A 23,831-nucleotide genomic window follows, 5' to 3' on the forward strand; every position below is an offset into this window, starting at 1 on the left:
ACTCTGAAACTAACTGCAGCTCTTTGTTAAGTGCTGCAGTTATTTCAGTCACTGTAGTAGCTGACGTGTATAGTGTTGACTCGTCCGCATACATAGATACACTGGCTTTACTTCCTGAAGAGATTGATGCACGTCGGATGAATCGTGTGGTGAATGAAGAAAAAGTGAAGAGTCTATCTGTTCTTTTGTTTTTTTGATATGGAGTCTCTCCCTATTCAAATGCAGTTGGGTTATAATAACTACAGAGTCAGAGCATTTATCCCAAGATAAATGTTTAAAGTGTTTTCAGAAGGGAGAAGCCGAGATGTCCAAGTTGTGGAAAATGTCATATGTGTTATAAAAGTGATGAAAATGTGACATGTTGCAATTGTGGTGGGAACCATGAAGCCATGTCGTTCGAATGCCCCACAAGGGTGAAAGAGAATGAGGTGGCCAAAGTAAGGGCTATCCAGAGCAGCTGTTAAAAAGGTTGAGGGTTAGAATGGTGCACTTGAAGAGTCCATGGAGGTGGATTTTAAGTTCCTCTGCGTTTATATCACCGACAAACTGAAATGGTCCACGCACACAGACAGTGTGGTGAAGAGAGGCTGAAAAAATGTGGCTTGTCACCGAAAACCCTCACTAACTTTTACAGGTGCAAAATTGAGCGCATCCTTTTGGGCTGTATCACCGCCTGGTACGGCAATTGCACCACCCACAACCGCAAGGCTCTCCAGAGGATGGTGCAATCTGCACAACGCATCACCGGGGGCAAACTACCTGCCCTCCAGGACACCTACAACACCCGATGTCACAGGAAGGCAAAAAAGATCATCAAGGACAATAACCACCTGAGCCACTGCCTGTTCACCCCGCTTCCATCCAGAAGGCGAGGTCAGTACAGGTGCATCAAAGCTGGGACAGAGAGATTAAAAAACAGCTTCTATCTCAAGGCCATCAGATTGTTAAACAGCCACCACTAGCACAGAGAGGTGGCCATTGGCCACTTTAATAAATGGTACACTAGTCACTTTAATAATGCCACTTTAAGAATGTTTACATATCTTGCATTACTCATCTACTTTGTATTTAATGTATACTGCATCCTTCACAATCTATTCTTTACTATCTATTGCATCTTAGCCGCTCTGTCACTGCTCATCCATATATTTTATACTTATATATTCTTATCCCATTCCTTTACTAGATTGTGTGTATTAGGTTTTGTTGTGGAATTTGTTAGATATTAGGTTTGTTGTGGAATTGTTAGATATTATCTGTTAGATACTGCTTCGCTGTCGGATCTAGAAGCGTAAGCATTTTGCTACACTCGCAATAATATTTGCTAACCATGTGTATGTGAACAATAAAAATGGATTTGAATTGATTTGATAGGCCTTAACTGCAGGCTGCAGGATCCTGACATTTTTAAAGGTTAGGAAGGTGAAGTTTTGACCTTTATAGCTAGAGTGATAAATGGCACTGCCAAGGTGGAGAGAAGGTCCAGGAAGATAGAAATCATTGTGGAAGTGGTGGAGTGGTTCCTGGGGCTGAAAGATTTCTCAGCAAAGGTCTACATGGAATATTGTCACAAGCTGTACCACCCTCAGGTCCTAGAGCCTGAGAAGGTAGATATTGAGAATTGAAAGAACGAAGAAGTAGGAGTTTTGTTTTGTCAATGTACTATTTTTATTTTGGTGAATTAAGTTAGTTTCACAATCACGTATGGATTTTCTTTTTACCTTGTTTTTGGTTTCAACCCGTCCAGTTGGTGGCGGCAATACAACTTTTGAGGTAGTAGTCCGCCATAAAACCCACAGAGGAAGAAGAGGCAGAAGAGTGGCACGCACGATTTGAGTGGAGGTGTCCGTTTTAAAGGGAAACCAATGTTGAGGTTCGTGGTGGGAATAGCGGGATCTGGGGTATGTACATAGTGGTTTTCATTATATGTGGACGTTTAACTTGTATGCGGGATCAAAACTTGCCAGTCAGGCACCGCTAACCCCTCTCTTTTGTTCAGTTGTCCAGCCCACCAGCTAAGTTGGCTACTTGCTTTGGAGAAAGGGGAGAATAATTATTTAGCCAGCATAAACCAGCTGTCTGTCAGTGAACACACTTTACCCAACGTTACTACCGCACAACCCCCGCTTTAACTTGTTAGCTAGTAGCAGTGTTGACTAGTTAGCTTACGTTCATTTGCGTATGGACTAACGTTGGTTAGCGAAAAAAGACGCTATGTCGTTAGCTAACTAGGAGGAACGATGTAACGTTAATAGGATCAAATGCATTAACTACTGTTGGTAGCTAGGTAATGCATTTGATCCTACTGTAGCTGGCTAGTTTACCTGTCACACTTGCAGGGTGTACTGCCAACCATTTGAGACTAGCTTTAATTAGCTAGTTAGCTAGCTAGCGGTTAGCTAACGTTGGTTTGATAGCTGGCTAACAGCCGGTGTTCTGACAATGATAATCTGATCATCCATGCCAGCCACAGTGCAACAATGGATCATAGCTACTCAATTTCAACACCAGTCATCTAGATAACCCAATAATTGTTGCTTGCTGCAGTTGGACCTCAAATTAATTAGCCTAGCACGATAGAGAGGGACCCCTTCCCTAGCCAAGTCCGATGCTTCAGTAACAGTGGGGGTTGATAATTGTGAGACTTGAGAAGCGATATACAGCTAAATGTGGAAATGAATCATGCCTAGACAGGAAATATTCTGTCATGAACCTCTCCATTATCTCTTCCCTGTGTAAATGTATCAGGAAACAATGGCCTCTCTCATTTGTCACTGAGATGAGCGCTCAGTATCTCTACCGCCCCCACATTGTATAAAATATACTGTATTATAGTACTACTTAAACTAAACTACACCTTTAACCTAAGTCTTAGTCTGTTTTCTAACGTGATCATGGAAAACCAAGAGCTTGTTTTAGTTACGGTGTGATCATTCTTACTTCATTCTAATCCCAGTGAGTCTGAGCGAAGGTTGAAACTGTACAGGCCTAAACTGCACACTGTGCAAAATGACACTGCTTATAATGTCAGTCGACACACTCATTTTAGTATATCAATGACCAATCAGATTTTGTTTTCTTCTGTAGGTTATACTGACAAAGGGTGATTTTTGACAAAGAGTGTTGGGCCAGTAATCGAAAGGTCGCTGGTTCGAATCCCTGAGCCGACTAGGTGAAAAATCTGTTGATGTGTTCTTGAGCAAGGCACTTAACCTTAATTGCTCCTGTAAGTCGCTCTGAATAAGAGTGTCTGCTAAATTAATAAACTGTTAAATGTTATTGTGGTGTGATTTTCCTAGACCCTGGATACCTGATTTTAGAATTCCTAATGTCTGACTTTTTTTCAGGCAACTAAAGAAAGTGAAGTCACCCTACTGAAAAATAAACTACAAATACTATACCTAATTGTTCTTTCTCCCCTGCCCCTCTTTTCTCCTCTGCTCACATTTGGCCTTTTGTTCAACTCTCTCACTCCCTGCTCTGTGGTAAAGACAGCTGCTGGTTGCAGGCATCGAGCGGCATAACACAAGCAGTGTGCCATCCCCTTGTCCTCCTCTCATGCCCCCCCGTGTCTGTCCTCCCTACCTGTTAGTGTCCCCACCTTGTCCCCTCATTGTCTGCCTTGTCCAGCCTGAAGCCCTCCTCTCCCTCATGCTTTGAACAAAGATCGCACACTGCCAGTCCAATGACTGCCTGGATCGTCCTGCCTGTCAGCCTCTCTGCCTTCTCCATCACAGGAATATGGATAGTGTGAGTTCTCAAATACTAGGCTCCAGTTACATTTGTCTTCCTTACTAAGGGTGTACTACAAAGTGATTGACAGAGAAACATTGATAACTGGTTTCTTGGACACCGATTAAGGACACCGATTTAAGAACACAGATTAAGCCCAGTCCTGGATTTAAAAAAGCATGCTTAATGGAGAATCTACATTTTTAGTGCAGGACTAGGCTTAATATGTCCAAGAATCCAGTCCATAATGTTGTGATTTTAAGTCATTGATCTGTTTGTTTTCCCCCACAGCTACGCCATGGCTGTGATGAATCATCACGTTTGTCCTGTGGAGAACTGGTGAGTGACCCTTCAGTGAGTTTCATATAAAACTTTGTGGGAGTAAAGAAGACACAGTTTTGTCTTTGGATTTATAGCCTACATTGACTTGATACTACAGTATATAATCTGCTTGACAACAAAAAAGGGCTAATTCCCTTCCAAAATCGTGTCTTGTGTGCAGGTCCTACAATGTGACATGTACAGAGGAGATGGCCAGGCCAGGCTTCCCTAAGACGTGCTGCACCATACAGGACATCCCTCTCATCAGGTCTCACATTCCTTCGTTCGCTTGCTCTCTCTCACCTTTCATGCTGACCACACCTGCTGCGTTTTGTGCGTGAGCATTGCAAAATAATGTACACGTGTTCAGTCATCTCATCAAAACTGCTTGTGCGCATCAATGAGTGTTAGCGTAGCTAGGCGCTAAAATAGACATTTGACGCACTGCAAGACCTGCATCTCCTATCTCCTCATTGGTTTTTAGGAGCATATACATGTGGGTGATTGAAAGATGAACGAGGTCCACACTCCAGTCCGGTTGGTTGCAGTAGTGCATCTTAAAGGTGGTTGCCAACCTAAACTAACTAGGTTTCCCCTTTTAATCTGTGGATTCATTGTCAGAGTATAGAACACACGATGTTGTAAATCTAAATGGGCCGATATTCTACAAGGATCAAGCAAAAAAAAAAAAAAAAACGGTACATTTCAGGTAAAATAACTAGCTAATATTTTTATCCCAGGACAAATTAGCTAGCAACCGCAAACTAGCTAGGTAAATGTCCATGAATGTTTAATGTGTTTTTTGACCTGTCCCCAAATTATTATAGTTGGTTCCGAGTTAATTTTGAGATTTCAACCTGCGTGTCCTGATTGAGCCTGGTGGGGATAGACAAACTCAACAAGCACACGCACGGCGCTGGTTTGGTCATTATGTAACCGGTATGGGAGTTGATCAATGTTTTATTTGTTTTCAAATTCTTTGTGGGTCTCTGGGAAATATGTATCTCTAATGTGGTCATGCATTTGGTAGGAGGTTAGGAAGTGCAGCTCAGTGTTCACCTCGTTTTGTGGGCACAGAGGCAGACATGGCTCTGTAGAGAAGACGGGCTATGGCTCTCAATAGCAAGGCTATGCTCACTGAGTCTGTACATAGTCAATCATTTTATTTTTATTTTGTCAGTCAGTGGTCAGGTATTCTGTTTACAGCCAAATGGCATTAGTTTGCTCTTTTTTTTTTTTTTCTATTATGTCATAGTTTTCTTTTTGCGTTCTTATAATTTGGTTGGGTGTATTTGTGTTGCTGTCCTGGATCTTTGTGGGGTCTGTTTGTGTTTTTGAACAGAGCCCCAGAACCAGCTGGCTGAGGGGACTCTTCTCTAGGTTCATCTCTCTGTAGGTGATGATTTTGTCATAGGATGTGTGAGCATCACTTCCTTTTAGATGGTTGTAGAATTTAAGATATATATATTTTCTGGATTTTGTTACTAGTGGGCAAAGTCCTAATTCTGCTCTGTATACATTGCTTGTGTTGTACACAAATTACATGCAGAATTCTACAAAATTATAGTCTCAATTGGGTGTTTGTGCCATTTTGTGAATTATTGGTTGGTGAGTGGACCACAGACCTCACAACCATAGATGGCATATAGAGTGCAGTGATGTGTCCTATAAGGAGCATTGGTGGCAAATCAGATGGCCTGAAGGTAAAGAACATCTAGCCGCTCGAGAGCACCCTTACCTGCCGATCTATACATTACGTCCCAGTATTCTAGTATGGGTAGGATGGTCATCTTTATCAGGGTTAGTTTGACAGCTGGGGTGAAAAAGGAGCGGTTACGATAGAGGAAACCAAGTCTAGATTTAACTTTAGCCTGCAGCTTTAATATGTGCTGAGAGAAGGACAGTGTACCGTCTAGCCATACTCCCAAGTACTTGTATGAGGTGACTATCTCAAGTTCTAAACCCTCAGCGGTAGTAATAACACCTGTGGGAAGAGGGACTTTCTTCTTACCAAACCACATGACCTTTGTTTTGGAAGTGTTAAGGGCAGAGAAAGCTTGTTGGACACTAAAAGCTTTGTCGTAGAGAATTTAACACAAAATCCGGGGAGGGGCCAGATGAGTGTAAGACTGTATCATCTGCGTATAAATGGATGAGAGCTTCCTACTGCCTGAGCTATGTTGTTGATGTAAATTGAGAAGAGCGTGGGGCCTAGGATTGAGCCTTGGGGTACACCCTTGGTGACAGGCAGTGGCTGAGACAGCAGATGTTCTGACTTTATGCACTGCACTTTTTGAGAGCAGTAGTTAGCAAACCAGGCCAAAGACCCCTCCGAGACATCAAAAGCTTTGGCCAAGTCAATAAAAATAGCAGCACAACATTGCTTAGAATCAAGGGCAATGGTTTCATCATTGAGGACCTTTAAGGTTGCAGTGACACATCCATAACCTGAGCGGAAACTAGATTGCACACCAGAGAGAATACTATAGACATCAAGAAAGCCAGTCAGATAAACAAGGCAAAATAGAAATACGCCTATAACAGTTAGGATCAGCTTGATCTCCCCATTTTTAAATAAAGGATGAACCATGGCTTCCTTCCAAGCAATGGGAACCTCTCCAGAAAGGAGAGACCGGCTTAGCGATGATAGGGGCAGCAACCTTAAAGAAGGGTTTAAACCATCTGACTGATGTTTTTTGGGGGGGGGGGTCAAGTTTAAGAAGCTCCTTTAGCACTTCGGACTCAGTGACCGTCTGCAGGGAGAAACTTTGTAGCGGGACAGGGGAAAAAGAGGGAGAAGCATCGGGTCTAGTCGAATTAGAAGGGGTGGGAGATGAGGAAATGTTGGGCGGGCAAGGAGGCATGGCTGAGTCAAATAGGAATCCTGACTTAATGATGTGGTGATTTAAAGAGTTCAGCCATGTGCTTCTTGTCAGTAACAACCACATCAACATTAAGGGACATGGGCAGCTGTGAGGAGGGCTTATTCTCCAGATCTTTAACCGTTTACCAGAACCTCTTGGGGTTAGACCCACAGAGAGGGAGAACTTCTCCTTTTAAGTCACCAACTTTGGCCTTCCGGATAGCCTGAGTGCACTTATTACTCATTTGCCTGAACGAGAGCCAGTCAGCCTGAGTATGCGTATGCCAAGCCTTTCGCCAAATGCAATTCTTGAGGTGGAGTAACTCTGCAAGATCACGGTCAAACCAGGGGCTGAACCGGTTTTCTTTTTTTTTTTTATGTGGGTGTGCTTGTTAACAATACCACTGAAAATTGTTGTCCTGGCTACTAGACCTGTTTTGGTACATCATTATTTTTGTCTTCCTGAGATTTACTGTCAGGGCCAGAATCTGTGCAGAAGCTTAGGTGCTGCTGTAGGCCCTACTTGGTTGGGGACCGACGGACCAGATATTCTGCAAACAGACATTTGATTTCCGAGTCCAGTAGGGTAAGGCTGCAGACTGGTCTAGTGTTCTCGACAATTCATTGATATACAGTGCATTCGGAAAGTATTTAGACCCATTGGCCTTTTTCCACATTTTGTTACGTTAGTCTTATTCTAAAATTGATTAAATCGTTTTCTCCTCAATCTATACACACTACCCCATAATGAGGAAGCAAAAACTGGTTCTAAGATATGTTTGCAAATGTATTAAATAAAAAATATCACAGATGTATTCAGACCCTTTACTCAGTACTTTGTTGAAGCACCTTTGGCAGCGATTACAGCCTTGAGTCTTCTTGGGTATGACACTACAAGCTTGGCACACTTGTATTTGGAGTTTCTCCCATTCTTCTCTGCAGGTCCTCTCAAGCTCTGTCAGGTTGGATGGGAGTGTCGCTGCACAGCTGTTTTCAGGTCTCTCCAGAGATGTTCTGTCTGGGCCACTCAAGGACATTCAGAGACTTGTCCTGAAGCCACTCCTGCATTGTCTTGGCTGTGTGCTTAGGGTCGTTGTCCTGTTGAAAGGTGAACCTTTGCCCCAGTCTGAGGTCCTGAGCACTCTGGAGCAGGTTTTCATCAAGGATCTCTCTGTACGTTGCTCCGTTCATCTTTCCCTCAATCCTGACCAGTCTTCCAGTCCCTGCCGCTGAAAAACATCCCCACGGCATGATGCTGCCATCACCATGGTTCACCGTAGGGATGGTGTCAGGTTTCTTCCAGACGTGACGCTTGGCATTTAGGCCAAAGAGTTCAATCTTGGTTTCATCAGACCAGAGAATCTTGTTTCTCATGGTCTGAGAGTCTTTAGGTTCCTTTTGGCAAACTCCAAGCGGGCTGTCATATGCCTTTTACTGAGGAGTGGCTTCAGTCTGGCCGCTCTACCATAAAATCCTGATTAGTGGAGTGCTGCATAGTTGTCCTTCTGGAAGGTTCTCCCTTCTCCACAGAGGAACTCTGGAGCTCTGTCAGTGACCATCAGGTTCTTGGTCACCTCCCCAAGGCCTTTCTCCCCTGATTGCTCAGTTTGGCTGAGCGGCCAGCTCTAGGAAGAGTCTTGGTGGTTTCAAACCTATCCATTTAATAATGGGGGCCACTTTGTTCTTGGAACTTCAATGCTTAAAAAAAAATATGGTACCCTTCCCCAGATCTGTGCCTCACACAATCCTGTCTCTTAGCTCTATGTACAATTCCTTTGACCTCATGGCTTGGTTTTTGTTCTGACATACACTGTCAATTGTGGGACCTTTTTATAGAGACAGGTGTGTGCCTATCCAAATCATGTCCAATCAATTGAATTTAGCACAGGTGGACTCCAAGTTCTCGAAACATCTCAAGGATGATCAATGTGAACAGGATGTACCAGAGCTCAATTTCGAGTCTCCTAGCAAAGGGTCTGAATACTTATGTAAATAAGGTAATACTGTTTTATTGTAATTACATTTTCAAAAATGTATTAATGCCTAATTTCTTTAACGGCATATTGGATGACTCATTCCATTCACCGAGCTCAATATGACATCGATAGGTTTAGGCTACTACATGATACTTGAATTTTCCCTATACCCATCAAGAGGTTGCTGCAACATAGCCAATGAAAAGTTTACAATGTCTGTGCACAGATTGAGAGAGAAATTTGAGTAATCAAGGTGACACAGTGAAACTTTCAATACCGTCTTGCACACTCTTGCCTGCATCTAGCTGATCTAGGGTGTAATCATTAGTCCAAAAGTTGCAAACGAGAGTTTCTATTGGACAAATTCAGATATGTTTATCCCAGTTTTGTTTCTTTGTTCAACTATTGTCTTTCTCTTTGAGTCAACATGCAGTGCAGTGCTAGATGGCTTCAGCTTACACTTTCAGTACTACATTCATTCTCTGATCTTTTGATTTGGGTGGATGTCATTTCATGCTTCAAGATCTCTGATAGGTTCAAAGACATCCTCCGGAAGTTGTCATAATTACTGTGGAAGGTAGTGAGAACCATGAGCCTCCTAGGTTTTGTATTTACAATTGAAGTCAGAAGTTTACATGCTTTACATGCAGGTTGGAGTCATTAACTCGTTTTTCAACCACTCCACAAATTTCTTGTTGCCAAAACTATAGTTTGTTAAGTCAGTTAGTACATCTACTTTGTGCATGACACAAGTCATTTTTCCAATTGTTTACAGACAGATTATTTCACTTATAATTCACAATTCCAGTGGGTCAGAAGTTTACATTCACTAAGTTGACTGTGCGTTTAAACAGCTTGGAAAATTCCAGAAACTGATGTCATGGCTTTAGAAGCTACTGATAGGCTAATTGACATAATTTGAGTCAATTGGAGGTGTACCTGTGGATGTATTTCAAGGCCTATCTTCAAACTCAGTGCCTCTTTGCTTGACATCATGGGAAAATGAAAAGAAATTAGGCAAGACCTCAGAAAAAAAATGTAGACCTCCACAAGTCTGGTTCATCCTTGGGAGCAATTTCCAAACGCCTGAAGGTACCGCGTTCATCTGTACAAACAATAGTACGCAAGTACAAACACCATAGGACCACGCAGCCGTCATACCGCTCAGGAAGGAGACGCGTTCTGTCTCCTAGAGATGAACGTACTTTGGTGCGAGAAGTGCAAATCAATCCCAGAACAACAGCAAAGAACCTTGTGAAGATGCTGGAGGAAACAGGTACAAAAATATCTATATCCACAGTAAAACGAGTCCTATATCGACAACCTGAAATGCAGCAGAGCAAGGAAGAAGCCACTGCTCCAAAACCACCATAAAAAAACAGACTACGGTTTGCAACTCTACATGAGGACAAAGATTGTACTTTTTAGAGAAATGTCCTCTAGTCTGATACAAAAATAGAACTGTTTGGCCATAATGACCATTGTTATGTTTGGAGGAAAATTGTCAGGCTTGCAAGCCGAAGAACACCATCCCAACCGTGAAACACGGGGGTGGCAGCATCATGTTGTGGGGGTGCTTCGCTGCAGGAGGGACTGGTGCGCTTCACAAAATAAGTGGCATCATGAGGGAGGAAAATGATATGGATATATTGAAGCAACATCTCAAGACATCAGTCAGGAAGTTAAAGCTTGGTCGCAAATGGACAATGACCCCAAGCATACTTACAAAATTGTGGCAAAATGGCTTAAGGACAACAAGGTTAAGGTATTGGTGTGGCCATCACAAAGCCCTGACCTCAATCCCATAAAAAATGTGTGGGCAGAACTGAAAAACCATGTGAGCAAGGAGGCCTACAAACCTGACTCAGTTACACCAGCTCTGTCAGGAGGAATGGGCCAAAATTCACCCAACTTATTGTGGAAGGCTACCTGACACGTTTGACCCAAGTTCAACAATTTAAAGGCAATGCTATCAAATACTAATTGAGTGTATGTACATTTCTGACCCAGTGGGAATGTGATGAAATAAGTACAACCTGAAATAAATAGTTCTCTCTACTATTATACTGACATTTCACATTCTTAAAATAAAGTGGTGATCTTAACTGACCTAAAACAGGCAATTTTTACTTGGATTAAATGTCAGGAATTGTGAGAGTTTAAATGTATTTGGCTAAGGTGTATGTAAACTTCCGACTTCAACTGTAAGTCAATGTACCCATAGGATGGAAACTAGCTATCCTCCGGCTACGCCATGGTGCTACCCTACAGAGTGCTGTTGAGGTTATGAAGACGTACATTGCGAAACAGTGTGTTTTTAATGAATTATTTGGTGACGTGACTATATATTTAGTTAAAAATAAATCACTAAAATGTTTCTGAAATTCACTGAGGATGGTCCTCCCCTTCCTCCTGTGAGGAGATGGGAGGAGATGGGTTAAATAAAGCTTTTTAAGCATTGAGACATGGATTGTGTATGTGCGCCATTTAGAAGGTGACTGTGCAAGACATGATTTAAGTGCCTTTTGAATGAGGTATGGTAGTAGGTGCACTGGTTTGTGTCAAGAACTGCAACGCTGCTGGGGTTCTGTCATGCTCAATAGTTTCCCATGTGTATCAGGAATGGTCCACCACACTAAGGACATACAGGCAACTTGACAAAACTGTAGGAAGCAATGGAGTCAACATGGGCCAGTATCCCTATGGAACACTTTCGACACCTTGTAGTCCATGCCCGATGAATTGAGGCTGTTCTAAGGGCAAAAGGGGGTGCAACTCAATGTTAGGCAGGTGTTCCTAATGTTTTGTACACTCAGTGTAAGAGGGTGGGGCTCAAGCTGCATCCCTGTCTCACCCCCTGGCCCTGAAGAGATGTTTATTGCCAATTTTAACTGCATACTTGTTTGTGTACATGGATGTTATAATGCCATGTTTTTCCCCAACACTGCTTTCCATCAACTTGTATAGCAGACCCTCATGCCAAATTGAGTCCAACGCTTTTTTTGAAATCAACCAAGCATGAGAAGAGTGCTTTTGTTTGTCAATAAGGTTCTCTCTCGCTCTTCCTCCCCCTCTCTCTCGCTCTCTAATAATACATTCACCTACAGTCTTGTAACCATACCAGAAGAGAAATGGTGAAATAGTAACAACCTTGTTAGGAAAAGGCATGAATATGACATTTGAATCATGGTCATAATATAGGCATAGTCAACTTGTGAGTGGATTCCTTATGCGTTTTGAGTGACATGTTGTTTCCTCCCTCTGGTCTCGTACAGTAAATGTGGCTCCTTCCCCCCTGAGAGCTGTCTGTTCAGTCTGATCGGGAACGTCGGAGGCTTCATGGGTAAGAAGAGCATCTTCTCCATCCCAAATGGCAACTATTCACAATTTAGTGTACTATTTTTGACCTGGGCCCATAGTGCACTACTTTTGAACAGAGAGCTATGTAGGGATTAATAGGGTGTCATTTGGAATGCAGCCCTCTTCTGTCATCACTCACACTGACAATAAACTGTGCCCTTTGTATCACTCATCAGTGACATATTGGAGGTCAAAGGAAAAATCCACCCCCAAACCTCTCATTCCTTTAATTTACAGTGTTAAATAACAAACAAAAAATTGGCGAACAAATGTTTCATTTTGCCGTTATAATAAGGTTGGTAGTAAAATTGTTGTGAAAATCTGTAGCAGCTCAAGTCTACTACAAAATCCACAATGCAATGGTTCCTCTATGGGCTGGCTGGCTAGGTAGCTAACGTAGCTTCACGCAATAAAACCAAAGACATTATCAGCATGTAACGTAGCTAGTTAGTGCAGTTTGTGTGACTTTACCGCTATCAATTTAGGAGTCTACAATCTCACCATGTTCAACCTGCAGATTGATGTGCCTCAGAGTGGAGTCTAACATTCGGAATGGCAGATATACTTTTGAGGAGATGGGGGAAACTTTGCCCATGCTATGTCAATGGGCGCTAGCTCAAAAACCCAACATTAGCACGAATTTCAGCAACAAGAAGTACAACATTACAAATCTTTTCTCAGATGTGAGAATTAACTTGCCATCTGGATGGTCTTCAGAGATTAGATTTGAGGCTAGCTGAAGGATGGGATTAAAAACAAAAGATGACTATTGTAAAATGCATTGCCCATAAAATGTATGTAGAAGCCTAAGTGTTGTTGTCCATTAGTTTACTCCAATTAGGGGAGGGGTGGTAGGGTTAGGAGAAAATAAAGGAAAATTATATAACAAAAGTGTGTATATACAGTACCAGTCAAAATTTGGGACACCTACTCATTCAAGGGTTTTTCTCTTTTTACTATTTTCTGCGTTGTAGAATAATAGTGAAGACATATAAACTATGAAATAACACATGGAATCAGGTAGTAACCAAAAAAGTGTTAAACAAATCAAAATATTTGAGATTCTTCAAAATAGCCACCCTTTGCCTTGATGACAGCTTTGCACTTCGCCTTCTCTCAACCAGCTTCACCTGGAATGCTTTTACAACTGTCTTGAAGGGTACCTACATATGCTGAGCACTTGTTGGCTGCTTTTCCTTCACTCTGCGGTCCAACTCATCCCAAAACATCTCATTTCGGTTGAGGTTGGGTGATTTTTTTTTTTTGGAGGCTAGGTTATCTGATGCAGTACTCCATCACACTCCTTCTTGGTCAAATAGCCTTACACAGCCTGGATGTGTTGGGTCATTGTCCTGTTGAAAAACAAATGATAGTCCCACTAAGTACAAATCAGATGGGATGGTGTATTGCTGCAGAATGCTGTGGTAGCCATGCTGGTTAAGTGTGCCTTGAATTCTAAATAAATCACAGATAGTGTCACTAGCAAAACATCCCCACACCATCAAGCCTCCATGCTTCACGGTGGGAACCACACATGCGGAGATCATCCAGTCACCTACTCTGCGTTTCAAAGACACGGCGGTTGGAACTAAAAACCTCAAATTTGGACCCAACGGACCAAAGGACAGATTTCCACCAGTCTAATGTCCATTTCTCATGTTTCTTGGCCCAAGCAAGTTTCTTCTTATTGGTGTCCTTTAGTAGTGGTTTCTTTGCAGCAATTAAACCATGAAGGCCTGATTCACGCAGTCTCCTCTGAACAGTTGATGTTGATGTCTGTTACTTGAACTCTGACGCATTTATTTGGGCTGCAATTTCTGAGGCTGGTAACTCTAATGAACGTATCCTCTGCAGCAGATGTAACTCTCGGTCTTCCTCTCCTGTAATGGTCCTCATGAGAGCCAGTTTCATCATAGCGCCTGAGGGTTTTTGCTACTGCACTTGAAGAAACTATCAAAGTTCTTAATTTTCCTAATTGACTAACCTTCATGCCTTTAACTAATGGACTGTTGTTTCTTCTCTTTGCTTATTTGAGCTTTTCTTGCTATAATATGAACCTGGTCTTAGCCCTATTTGGTCAATCTTCTGTATACCACCTCTACCTTGTCACAGCACAACTGATTGGCTCAAACACATTAAGAAGTAAAAGTTAATTTGTGGAATTGCTTTCCAAGGCACACCTGTTAATTGAAATGCATTCCAGGTGACTACCTCATGAAGCTGGTGCTGTGTATGGGGGATTTTATATGATGCAGACAATTACATTGCAGATAGATTATAGTTTACATCAATATTAAAGTTGATCTACCCCCTAGAAAAAATGACTTGCCATCTGCAGTATCATATAGCTTTAGAATCGTGACATTACGTACTTTCAAGGAAAATAGGCAGGTTTTCGACATATACACTGACTTTGAGAAGGGATTGCATGATGATTAGCTTAGCAACCACGTGACGCAGTATGACAACATAAACGCGATTGGTCGTCAGTCTGCTGGGTGGGCGTAATAAAAACATTATCTCAGTAGGAATATCGCCCAAATATGATCATTGGCTCATTCGAAAGGTTGGTTGTTTGTGCAACAGTGCAGAATTGTTTTGCTGTGTCATTGTGATAATGATCTGACGGTGGTGATTAAATACCTATAAATATACATTCTATCATTTTTTTTTTTTTTTTGTCATTGGTGTTAAGAAATATCACCTCACAATCTCCTTTTTAGAACTGTAGTCATTATCACCATGACACAGCAAACGGGTGCTGAGTCCACAGGTATAATGTCAACTTCTATCAAAACAAATATTTAAAAGAATTTCCTATATAGGCCTAACTGATCTTGTCTAGATGGATTTACATAGCAAATCGGTGTATGCCACTAGTCAGCAGTATGTGCAGAAGGGCTTGAAATGGCCTCTGGTCTTCAATCAATAATGCATGTGGCCTTTCCTCCATTATTGCCCCCCCTATTTTATCATCCATGACCCTTCTACATTACTTCCTGTTCTGTCTTATTTATCACTACTCACTCTGCTGCCTTTGTCTGTGCTCCTCTTCATCCCATCTCTCTTTCTCTCCCCCCAGTGGTGATGGTGTGCCTTCTGCGCTATGCCCAGGTGATTGAGCACAGCCACGGTTGCTGGATTAACACCAACGCCCTGTTGTCTGGCTGCACCAACGCTGTAGGACTGGTCATGGTGGGAAACTTCCAGGTGATTCACGCCAATTCTTCTCTAGACATACAGTACATCTTGATTCCATATCTATCCTACCAGTCCCTCTCCAGTTGTGACTGTATTATCCCAATGACTTGATGTCAATTAAACCCCACCATTTTTAATTTTGGTCCTTTAGCAGACACTCTTATACAGAACAACTTACAGTTTTGTCAATTATCAAGTGGTGGCTATATTCTCCTGCTGATTGCCTGTGTTGTCTATTGGTTAAAAACAAGGGGTGTGGGTGTTACAGGCTTTGGGTTTTTTATGTTTTGAGGTTGGACTTTAGCACGTATAGCTCGTTAGCACATGTTGTCATCTCATCAGTCTCACAGTATGTTATACCTGTGCTGGTTGCTATCCCATTAGTGGGAAGGTGTTTCACCTGTGTTGGTCCAGGTGCTATTTAGGAGTGGCTGGCCCTGTGCTCCAGGCGAGCTTGAGCGATGCTGGGGAGAGCTACACTTCATGTAAACTGAGGTGTGATTTTGAAAGAAGCCTGAGTTTGGTGTTTCCATTATTTTTTTTATTTTTTGGGGGGGGGGGGGCTTCATATTCTTTTAACTCCCTATCCTGTTTTCTTTTTGGAGGCAAACCTAGTGGGTGTCTTTTTTATAACCCCTTACTAGTGGCTTTGCCAACTTTCAGTGTGCACCCACATGGGTGCCTTTCAGAACCCATTTTGAATCCCTTTCTGTTTTAGTTGTTAGTGATTTTCTTTGTTAGCTCCCTTTTGTTGTGAGTGACGTTTTTGAGTTTGTCTTGTGGGCGGGTTCAGGGGGACAGTCAATGGAATTTGGGTATTCGGAGCGGCTTCACTTGTGTATAAAAATGTATGTTGTCAATCCATTTTTTTAAAATTGAGATTGAAATGTTTCCCCTCCCTCCCTGGGCAGGTTGACCATGCCAAGTCTCTGCACTACGTTGGCGCGGGCGTGGCATTCCCTGCGGGTCTGCTCTTCGTGTGCCTGCAGTGTGTTCTCACCTACCGGATGGCCATCACCGCCCTTGACTACTGGATGGCACATGTCCGTGTGGCGCTGGCCGCAGGAGCCCTGGTCTCACTTGTCCTTAGTATCCTTCCTGACTCGCTGGGATTGGTGGAGGGGTGGGGGGTAGGTTATTAGATATTGGTCATGATGGATTACACCATTTCATAAAAGGTGACTGATCATGTCTCCATAGCGTCATGTAATTTAAATCAAGCACAGTTAATGTGTAATTTCTCTTCTGTATTGAAACCTTGCAATGGCTAGTCTGTGAAACCACGTAAGCGGTAGTCTAGTTCCTGTCTGTGATGAATGGGGCTCTGGACAAAAGTAGTGCACTGCATAGTGTCGTGACGTGACTTTAATTAATGGGATGACAGTTTATTTGACAAATAACTATGTTTTAATTGTTACCCAATATTAAATTGATCATGTAACTATTAACTCGTTGGGAATTTGGGGCACCACGGAAGAAGTTGTTTAACGTTACCATCTCCCGACTGAAACTCAATTTGTGTTATATCGATAAGTTATTAATCATTACTTCATATTAGTCTCATTCTGAACGTCACAGACTTCTTGAAACTGCACAAACCCCAGTCTTAGTGATCATTCCGTACCGTACACATTGATTTGATTATTTACTAACTGAATGATAACACAGGATATACACACACGGTATAGGTTATTGATTAGAAACTTAATACGATGAAAATGGATCCCTAGCGGACTTACACAATATGACACTTGTTAAAAAAGATGGAGAGTTAAGGAGAGACTACACTTGGATTTATTTGGGAATTACACTCACAGTAATCCTAAAACCTTGCCCCGAACTGCCACCCGTTTTGGGTAACAAGTAATGCATGTATTTACGTGTTGAAGGTCTTCCTTCGTCTTGTAATTCTGTTGGACCCAGGCCTTTGTAAAAAGGGTTCGATTGGGCCTTCTCCTTAGTTCGTAAGTCTAAGGCTCTAATTGTCCACAAGAGGTCACAATGTCCTTCTCCTTAGTTGTTTGTTTACTTTCACTCGTTCTGGAAGAGTGGTCTTCTGAGGACAGCTAATCAGCCGTGTCGATGATCCCCAGAGATGTGATGAGAGCAGTGTAGTCGACGATGATTTGAAGAGAATAACCGGATGGTCCTACTTAAATTCACTTTCTTAGATACATTACTTAGAACAGCTACTCAACCGTAACATTGATTGTTAGAGGCTACTTCGTTGTCTTCAACTCGTGTTGATTTTCAGGGTCGTGACCCAATGGAGACCTAGCTTCAGCTTGAGTCCTAGTCTGGTATGTTAATTCTTAACTCAATCTTTTATACACTTTGGTTAAAAGGAGCATTTCCGTCATACTGACACGCTCTCTGAGCTCCCTCGGGCGTGGCTAGTTATGGGCCAAAACATCATCAAAAACTATGATCTCGTTAGAAAACTAGTCACATTCCTATCATAACAAAAATATTATTTTATTTCCTACACAATGTAAAGGATGTAAACCTGATATACACAGTGTGAAAGCTCTTCAAGTTACAATATTTTCGTTATATCACTTTTGTACCTTTCTTTTAATGATAGACATTATTTTCCCATATTCCATCTCATCATTCCCCACATTCAGATGTTGAAATGTTTTGTCCCAGTGTTCACTTTTGGACGTTAGAGTTTTTGGGTGGCAAAATGTCCCTGTAACACAGAGACATTCCAATCCCCCATACTAGAGACCAAAAAGTCGTCTGCTGCATACAATTTACGATTTGGTGTGAGGTGTCATAAAACCCCCAAACCAATCCCTCCTCCCCTCTGCGGGTGATTCGTCCCATTTGGGACCCTCTGTGGGTGATGTGGCCTTTCTTCCTCCATCGATGGGGCTGTTGTGTCTCCTTAACTCTTTCCCCAGGTGGTATCTTCTTCATCCACGAGAGCTTTGTTCTCCAGCATGCAGCAGCCATCTGCGAGTGGGTCTTCACCGTGGACATCCTTGTCTTCTACGGCACCTTCACCTACGAGTTTGGCACGGTCACCAACGACACCATGATGGTCGGCCTGCAGCAGACCCACCACCACTCGGGGGTCATGATGGGCGGCACGGCCGGGGCCATGTCGCTGGGCATGGGAGCCAAGGGCCTAAAGTCCCCTGGAGGAAGCAGCACATCCACCCATCTCAACTGCACCCCAGAGAGCATAGCCATGTTGTAGTTCTGCAGGGGTCAAGGAGATAACCACACTGCTGCAGATGGGAACCACCACACAGGCAGCAGGAGTCAATGATGGCACTGGCTAGCCAGAGGGAGGAGACAAGACATTGAAAATCACAAGGGTGACACACCGGGTCGGTATAGCTGTATTGGGTTTTTGTGTTTTAATAAGCCATCTGCTTCTCCACTACGGTCGAATTTCCTTCGCTTCATCAGCAGAAAGGAACACTTACACAAATATTAAATATCTGGGGTGATGATGCTGTGACTGTTTCCAAGATGGCTACTGGCCTCTGCACACTGACATGATACCTTTCTTAAAGATCGGTCACTGAGGCTTTTGCCAGTGTTCATCCTTGTCATGTTGGGATGACAGACACAAAATAAGGTTTATTTTATATGCCAACTTTTAGGTTTTTTTCTGCCACATTTTACAGACTTCCTCTACCTGGCCATGGCTTGTGGTGGGGCCCGGTCTCTCATGCCATTCAACTCTGCACGCTACAATTTGAATGAGAGAGTAGAGTGCGTCGTTGGATTGATCAGACTGAGTTTTTTTCTTTTGTCTGTACTCTGCCAATGTTAACGCATCGTAATAGAAAATATTGAATGTTTGAGAAGTGGAACTATAGATTGTATACCGTTATGTACATGACAGTTCAGTCTGGCCTCAGAGCAATACAAAATGTACTAAATGTATTTCTGAGCACCTCCCAGATGTATGATAGCTACTAATGGTTTAGTTACTTGACACAAACTAAAGTAGGGAGGTTGGTTAATAAAGAGGATGGTTGGGCGTAACCCGCGACAGACTAGCAAGCCAAAGGTTGCATGTTTTAGAAACGTTAGGGACAACTATAGCATTTTAGCTAACCCTGATCGTAAACGTAACCAAATCCACCTAACCTTTGTCATTCGTTCCCCTAACTGCCCATGTTAATTCTCCTTTGTTATGGTGCAACATGCAACCTGGTCTCAAATAAAGATGTGCAATACTATACGTCCTCAAAGATGTATGATAAGTTATGTCTTCCAATTCGTATGCTATTGTACGACCGGGTAACACGTATGATACTATACGTCCTCTAATTTGTATCATATTGTACGACTGCTATTCCATTCATAATGTAACTTAACATAATTGATGTCTCAGATTTACATACAGAATAATACGATTAGCCCTGAGACCAAGTTGAACAGGTTGTACGCACACCTTTTTATTGATCAATCAAGTATAAATGAACTGGAGAAGGATTTGTGAAATTAGCAATGTCATTTGACAAGAACATTTACACATTTTGTGCACAATACCTGCCTAAGACCTCTAATAGCGGCCTCAAAAGGGCAAGTGATATGACTTGATTTCTTATTGTTTAAAATTATATCTCTGTTTAGTGATTTATATTAGTTATTCCCTAGATAGCATTTTATAGCTGTATGAAATGCTATGTACATTTATCTAGCTGACAGAATGCTCACACAACCCTGCTGGTCTCTTCTGCCCCTCTTTTGCTGGGGCAACCTCTGCGTCTCAATCACTTTTGCTTGATTTGTTTTATATTGCCTATTCATGTTGCCTCTGAATTTCTCACTTGTTACCTACTGGTTACATGGCTTGTGTTTTTTTTATGAGGTCACCTTACTGTTTTCAATCTTTGTTTGGTACGGTAATGGCCCTTTCATCTGCCAAAGTAAAGTATCCCAGAGTAGTGTTCTGCATTTTGTGAGGTGTTTGAGACTTTTCTATGAATAGTTAAACACATTGCTCTTAATTTCTGATCTGCAGTTTTAGCTATAGTACAACATGTAATGTACACGATTATAAGTAAGTCAACTAATCGGCTACAATCACAGGTTGGTGGCACCTTAATTGGGGTGGACGGGCTCGTGGTAATGGCTTGAGTGGAATGGTATCAAACATGGTTTCCAGGAGTTTGCCATTCCATTACTTCCGTTCCAGCCATAATGAGCCATCCTCCCCTCTGCAGCCTCCACTGGCTACAATCCATTTTGAAAGGTGCAAATATGACTCATTGAACTGTCTTATTTGGAGATTATTTTATTTATATATATATATTATTTCAAGTCAAATTTTATGTCACATGCTTTGTGAACAACCGGTGTAGACTAACAGTGAAATGCTTACTTACAGGCCCTTCTCAACAATGCAGGAGAAAGAGAAAGAAAATGGATGGATTCCAGGCTGGTTCCTTGGAAGCCTGATTTGGATACTGTGGGCAATACAATCTCCGTAAGAGACTTCTCAAAGCCTGTTATTAATGTGCTGAGTGAGGTGCTGTACATTTTGAGATCAGGGCATGTATTTATAGAGCGTCTCAGATAGATGTCGACCGATTATGATTTTTCAACGTCGATCCCGATTTTATTGGATGTCCAAAAAAAGCCAGTACCAAGGTTTTTTAAACTTTGTCATTATTTAAAATATATATTTTTCAATTACAACAATACTCAATGAACACTTCTATTTAACTTAATATAATACATCAAATCTATTTAGTCTCAAATAAATAATGAAACATGCTCAATTTGGTTTAAATAATGCAAAAACAGTGTTTGAGAAGTAAAAGTGCAATATGTGCCATGTAAAAAAAGCTAACGTTTAAGTTCCTTGCTCAGAACATGAGAGAGCTGGTGGTTCAATATTCCCAGTTAAGAAGTTTTAGGTTGTAGTTATTATAGGAATTAAGACGCGTCGACTATTTCTCTCTATACCATTTGTATTTCATATACCTTTGACTATTGGATGTTCTAATAGACACTATTGCCAGCCTAATCTCAGGAGTTGATAGGCTTGAAGTCATAAACAGCGCTGTGAAGCAAGCATTGCTAAGAGCTGCTGGCAAACGCAGTACATTTTGAATGGATGCTTACGAGCATGCTGCCGCCTACCACCGCTCAGTCAGACTGCTCTATCAAATCATTGACTTAATTATAATATAATAAACACAGAAATATGAGCCGTTGGTAATTTAATATGGTAAAATCCAGAAACTATCATTTCGAAAACAAAACGTTTATTCTTTCAGTGAAATACAGAACCGTTCCGTATTTTACCCAACGGGCGGCAACCCTAAGTCTAAATATTGCTGTTAAATTGAACAACCTTCAATGTTATGTCATTATGTAAAATTTTGGCTAATTAGTTCGCAATGAGCCAGGCGGCCCAAACTGTTGCATATAACCTGACCCTGTGCAATGAACAAGAGAAGTGACACAATTTCCCTAGTTAATGTTGCCTGCTAACATGAATTTCTTAACTAAATATATGCAGGTTTAAAAATGTATACTTCTGTGTATTGATTTTAAGAAAGGCATTGATGTTTATGGTTAGGTACATTTCATGCAATGTTTGTTCTTTTTCCGCGAATGCTCTTTTGTTAAATCATCCCCCGTTTGGCGAAGTAGGCTGCGATTCAATGATAAATTAACAGGCACCGCATGGATTATATGCAACACAGGACAAGCTAGTTCACCTAGAAATATCATCAACCATGTGTAGTTAATCAATCTTCACATAATCACTAGTTGTTTTTTATAAGATAAGTTTAATGCTAGCTAGCAACTTACCTTGGCTCCTTTCTGCACTCGCGTAACAGGTGGTCAGCCTGCCACGCAGTTTCCTCGTGGAATGCAATGTAATCGGCGTCCATAAATACCGATTGATATGAAAACTTGAAATTGGCCCTATTTAATCAGTTGACCTCTAGTCTGAGTAGGAGTGCTGCTCTAGGATCAGGTTCCCCTTTCAATATAACCTTATTTATTTCTCATTGCCAAACATCTAAGTGTAATGAGTTGAAATGATTCAGAATAAACCTCTCAACTTTGACTGACTACCAACCAAATATGCCCCAGGTGAGGGTCACCAGGAGAAAACGTATTTCTGTAGTTAACCAGCGCCACCTTGAGGCCAATGATTGTCTCCGTAGAGAGAAATCAAATGCAAGTCATTAATAGCCAAGTCCCTGGGGCCTATGTTTAAGGGGTTTCAATTGAAATGGGCCCCAACTGCCCAGGGGCTTCACTGGCAGATTTCTTTACGCAAATGTATAAAGAACTTTATATGCCTATGTATTTCCTGAAATTTGAAAAATTGAATTTTTTAGGGGGTGGGCCCCTATAACATTAGTGATCTTATGACATTATCACTAACCCAGTATTTTCTGTTGGGCCATTGTGTGTCTAGTATATTTTCAACTGTACAATACAATCCCTGAATGGTGTTTCAGCCAACAAAACTATTTTAAATGTTTAGTTTTCTTCATGTCAGCTACCTCTGTGATTGTGAGTGGACTTGTTGTTCCAAGGCAGATGCTGAGCAGATGCGTAGCTGGTATTTCCTATTCTTCTTTCCAAAAAAGATAGGAATCTACACTGGAATTTGGTGGGTTGGCTATGTTATAAAACAGCCAGGCCACACCGAAAATACAAAATGAAAGCATACTGGTAGTTTATGATGTAAACATTCTATAGATCCAGTGTAAGTTCACCTAGTTTGATTCTGTTGGCTTTTTTCCCCCTCATTCTCTACCAGCCAAAGTTTTTTTCAAATATTTGATTTCAAATAACCTTATTTTGTGATGTATTTCACCATACTGTAACTTAGTATCAAGGATAGACTTCAACCGGCAGCTTTGACGAAAATGTACCTACACGGGATTGGAACTATTCTGTGTAAACATTTCTCTTTATAGTAGACAAGGCCAAAACATGATGAAATGGCATTTATGTACTTTTTTGTTCCAATTCCTGCACTTATTGTAACTTTTTTAGTTGTGCGTTTTGTGTGAGAGAATACCAATTCCAGTTGCAAAAGACTAACAGCAATGCAGATCAAATGTCTTGGAAAGATATAATAGTTTTCAAAGATTATAAAATGACTATGTAAAACATGTATTTTACTAAATTCTTCTCTATAATGGGAGGAAAGATGATTACCCCCTCCCCCCCAAAAAAGCAAACAAAGAATTTTCTTTTATAAATTGTCTCTAAAGGTGTATGCTTATCTATCATTTACCAATTTTATTTTGTCAGATTTATATTCAAATATGAAATAAAATTGAATTATAAGCAAATGATCTGCTCTTGTATGGTTTATTTTTGGGCAGAAGATTGGTAAATGGTTTGTTTTGACATGACTGATCTGGGATGAG

The 23,831-nt window shown here is 41.5% G+C and overlaps 1 protein-coding gene across 5 annotated transcripts; it reads left to right on the forward strand.

Moving 5' to 3' along the window:
• The first annotated feature begins 1,786 nt into the window (after positions 1-1,786).
• On the forward strand, positions 1,787-23,756 carry LOC129826551 (transmembrane protein 150A-like). 5 transcript variants are annotated; one of them, XR_008755043.1, is made up of 9 exons: positions 1,796-1,901; positions 3,492-3,750; positions 4,024-4,071; positions 4,235-4,321; positions 12,168-12,235; positions 15,335-15,462; positions 16,365-16,542; positions 18,360-20,674; positions 20,810-23,756. XR_008755043.1 is itself a non-coding variant. In XM_055887422.1 (8 exons), exons 2-8 carry the CDS (start codon positions 3,686-3,688, stop codon positions 18,656-18,658), a joined length of 873 nt encoding a protein of 290 aa, XP_055743397.1. In that variant the 5' UTR covers positions 1,787-1,873; positions 3,496-3,685; the 3' UTR covers positions 18,659-23,756. The 5 variants fall into 5 exon arrangements, 4 of the variants coding, with proteins under 4 accessions (XP_055743397.1, XP_055743394.1, XP_055743393.1 ...); XM_055887422.1 differs by having other exon boundaries at positions 1,787-1,873; positions 3,496-3,750; positions 18,360-23,756; XM_055887419.1 differs by having other exon boundaries at positions 1,788-1,873; positions 18,360-23,756.
• Positions 23,757-23,831: the final 75 nt, after the last annotated feature.

This window comes from Salvelinus fontinalis, chromosome 28 (genome assembly GCF_029448725.1).
Source record: "Salvelinus fontinalis isolate EN_2023a chromosome 28, ASM2944872v1, whole genome shotgun sequence".
Taxonomy (NCBI): Eukaryota; Metazoa; Chordata; class Actinopteri; order Salmoniformes; family Salmonidae; genus Salvelinus; species Salvelinus fontinalis.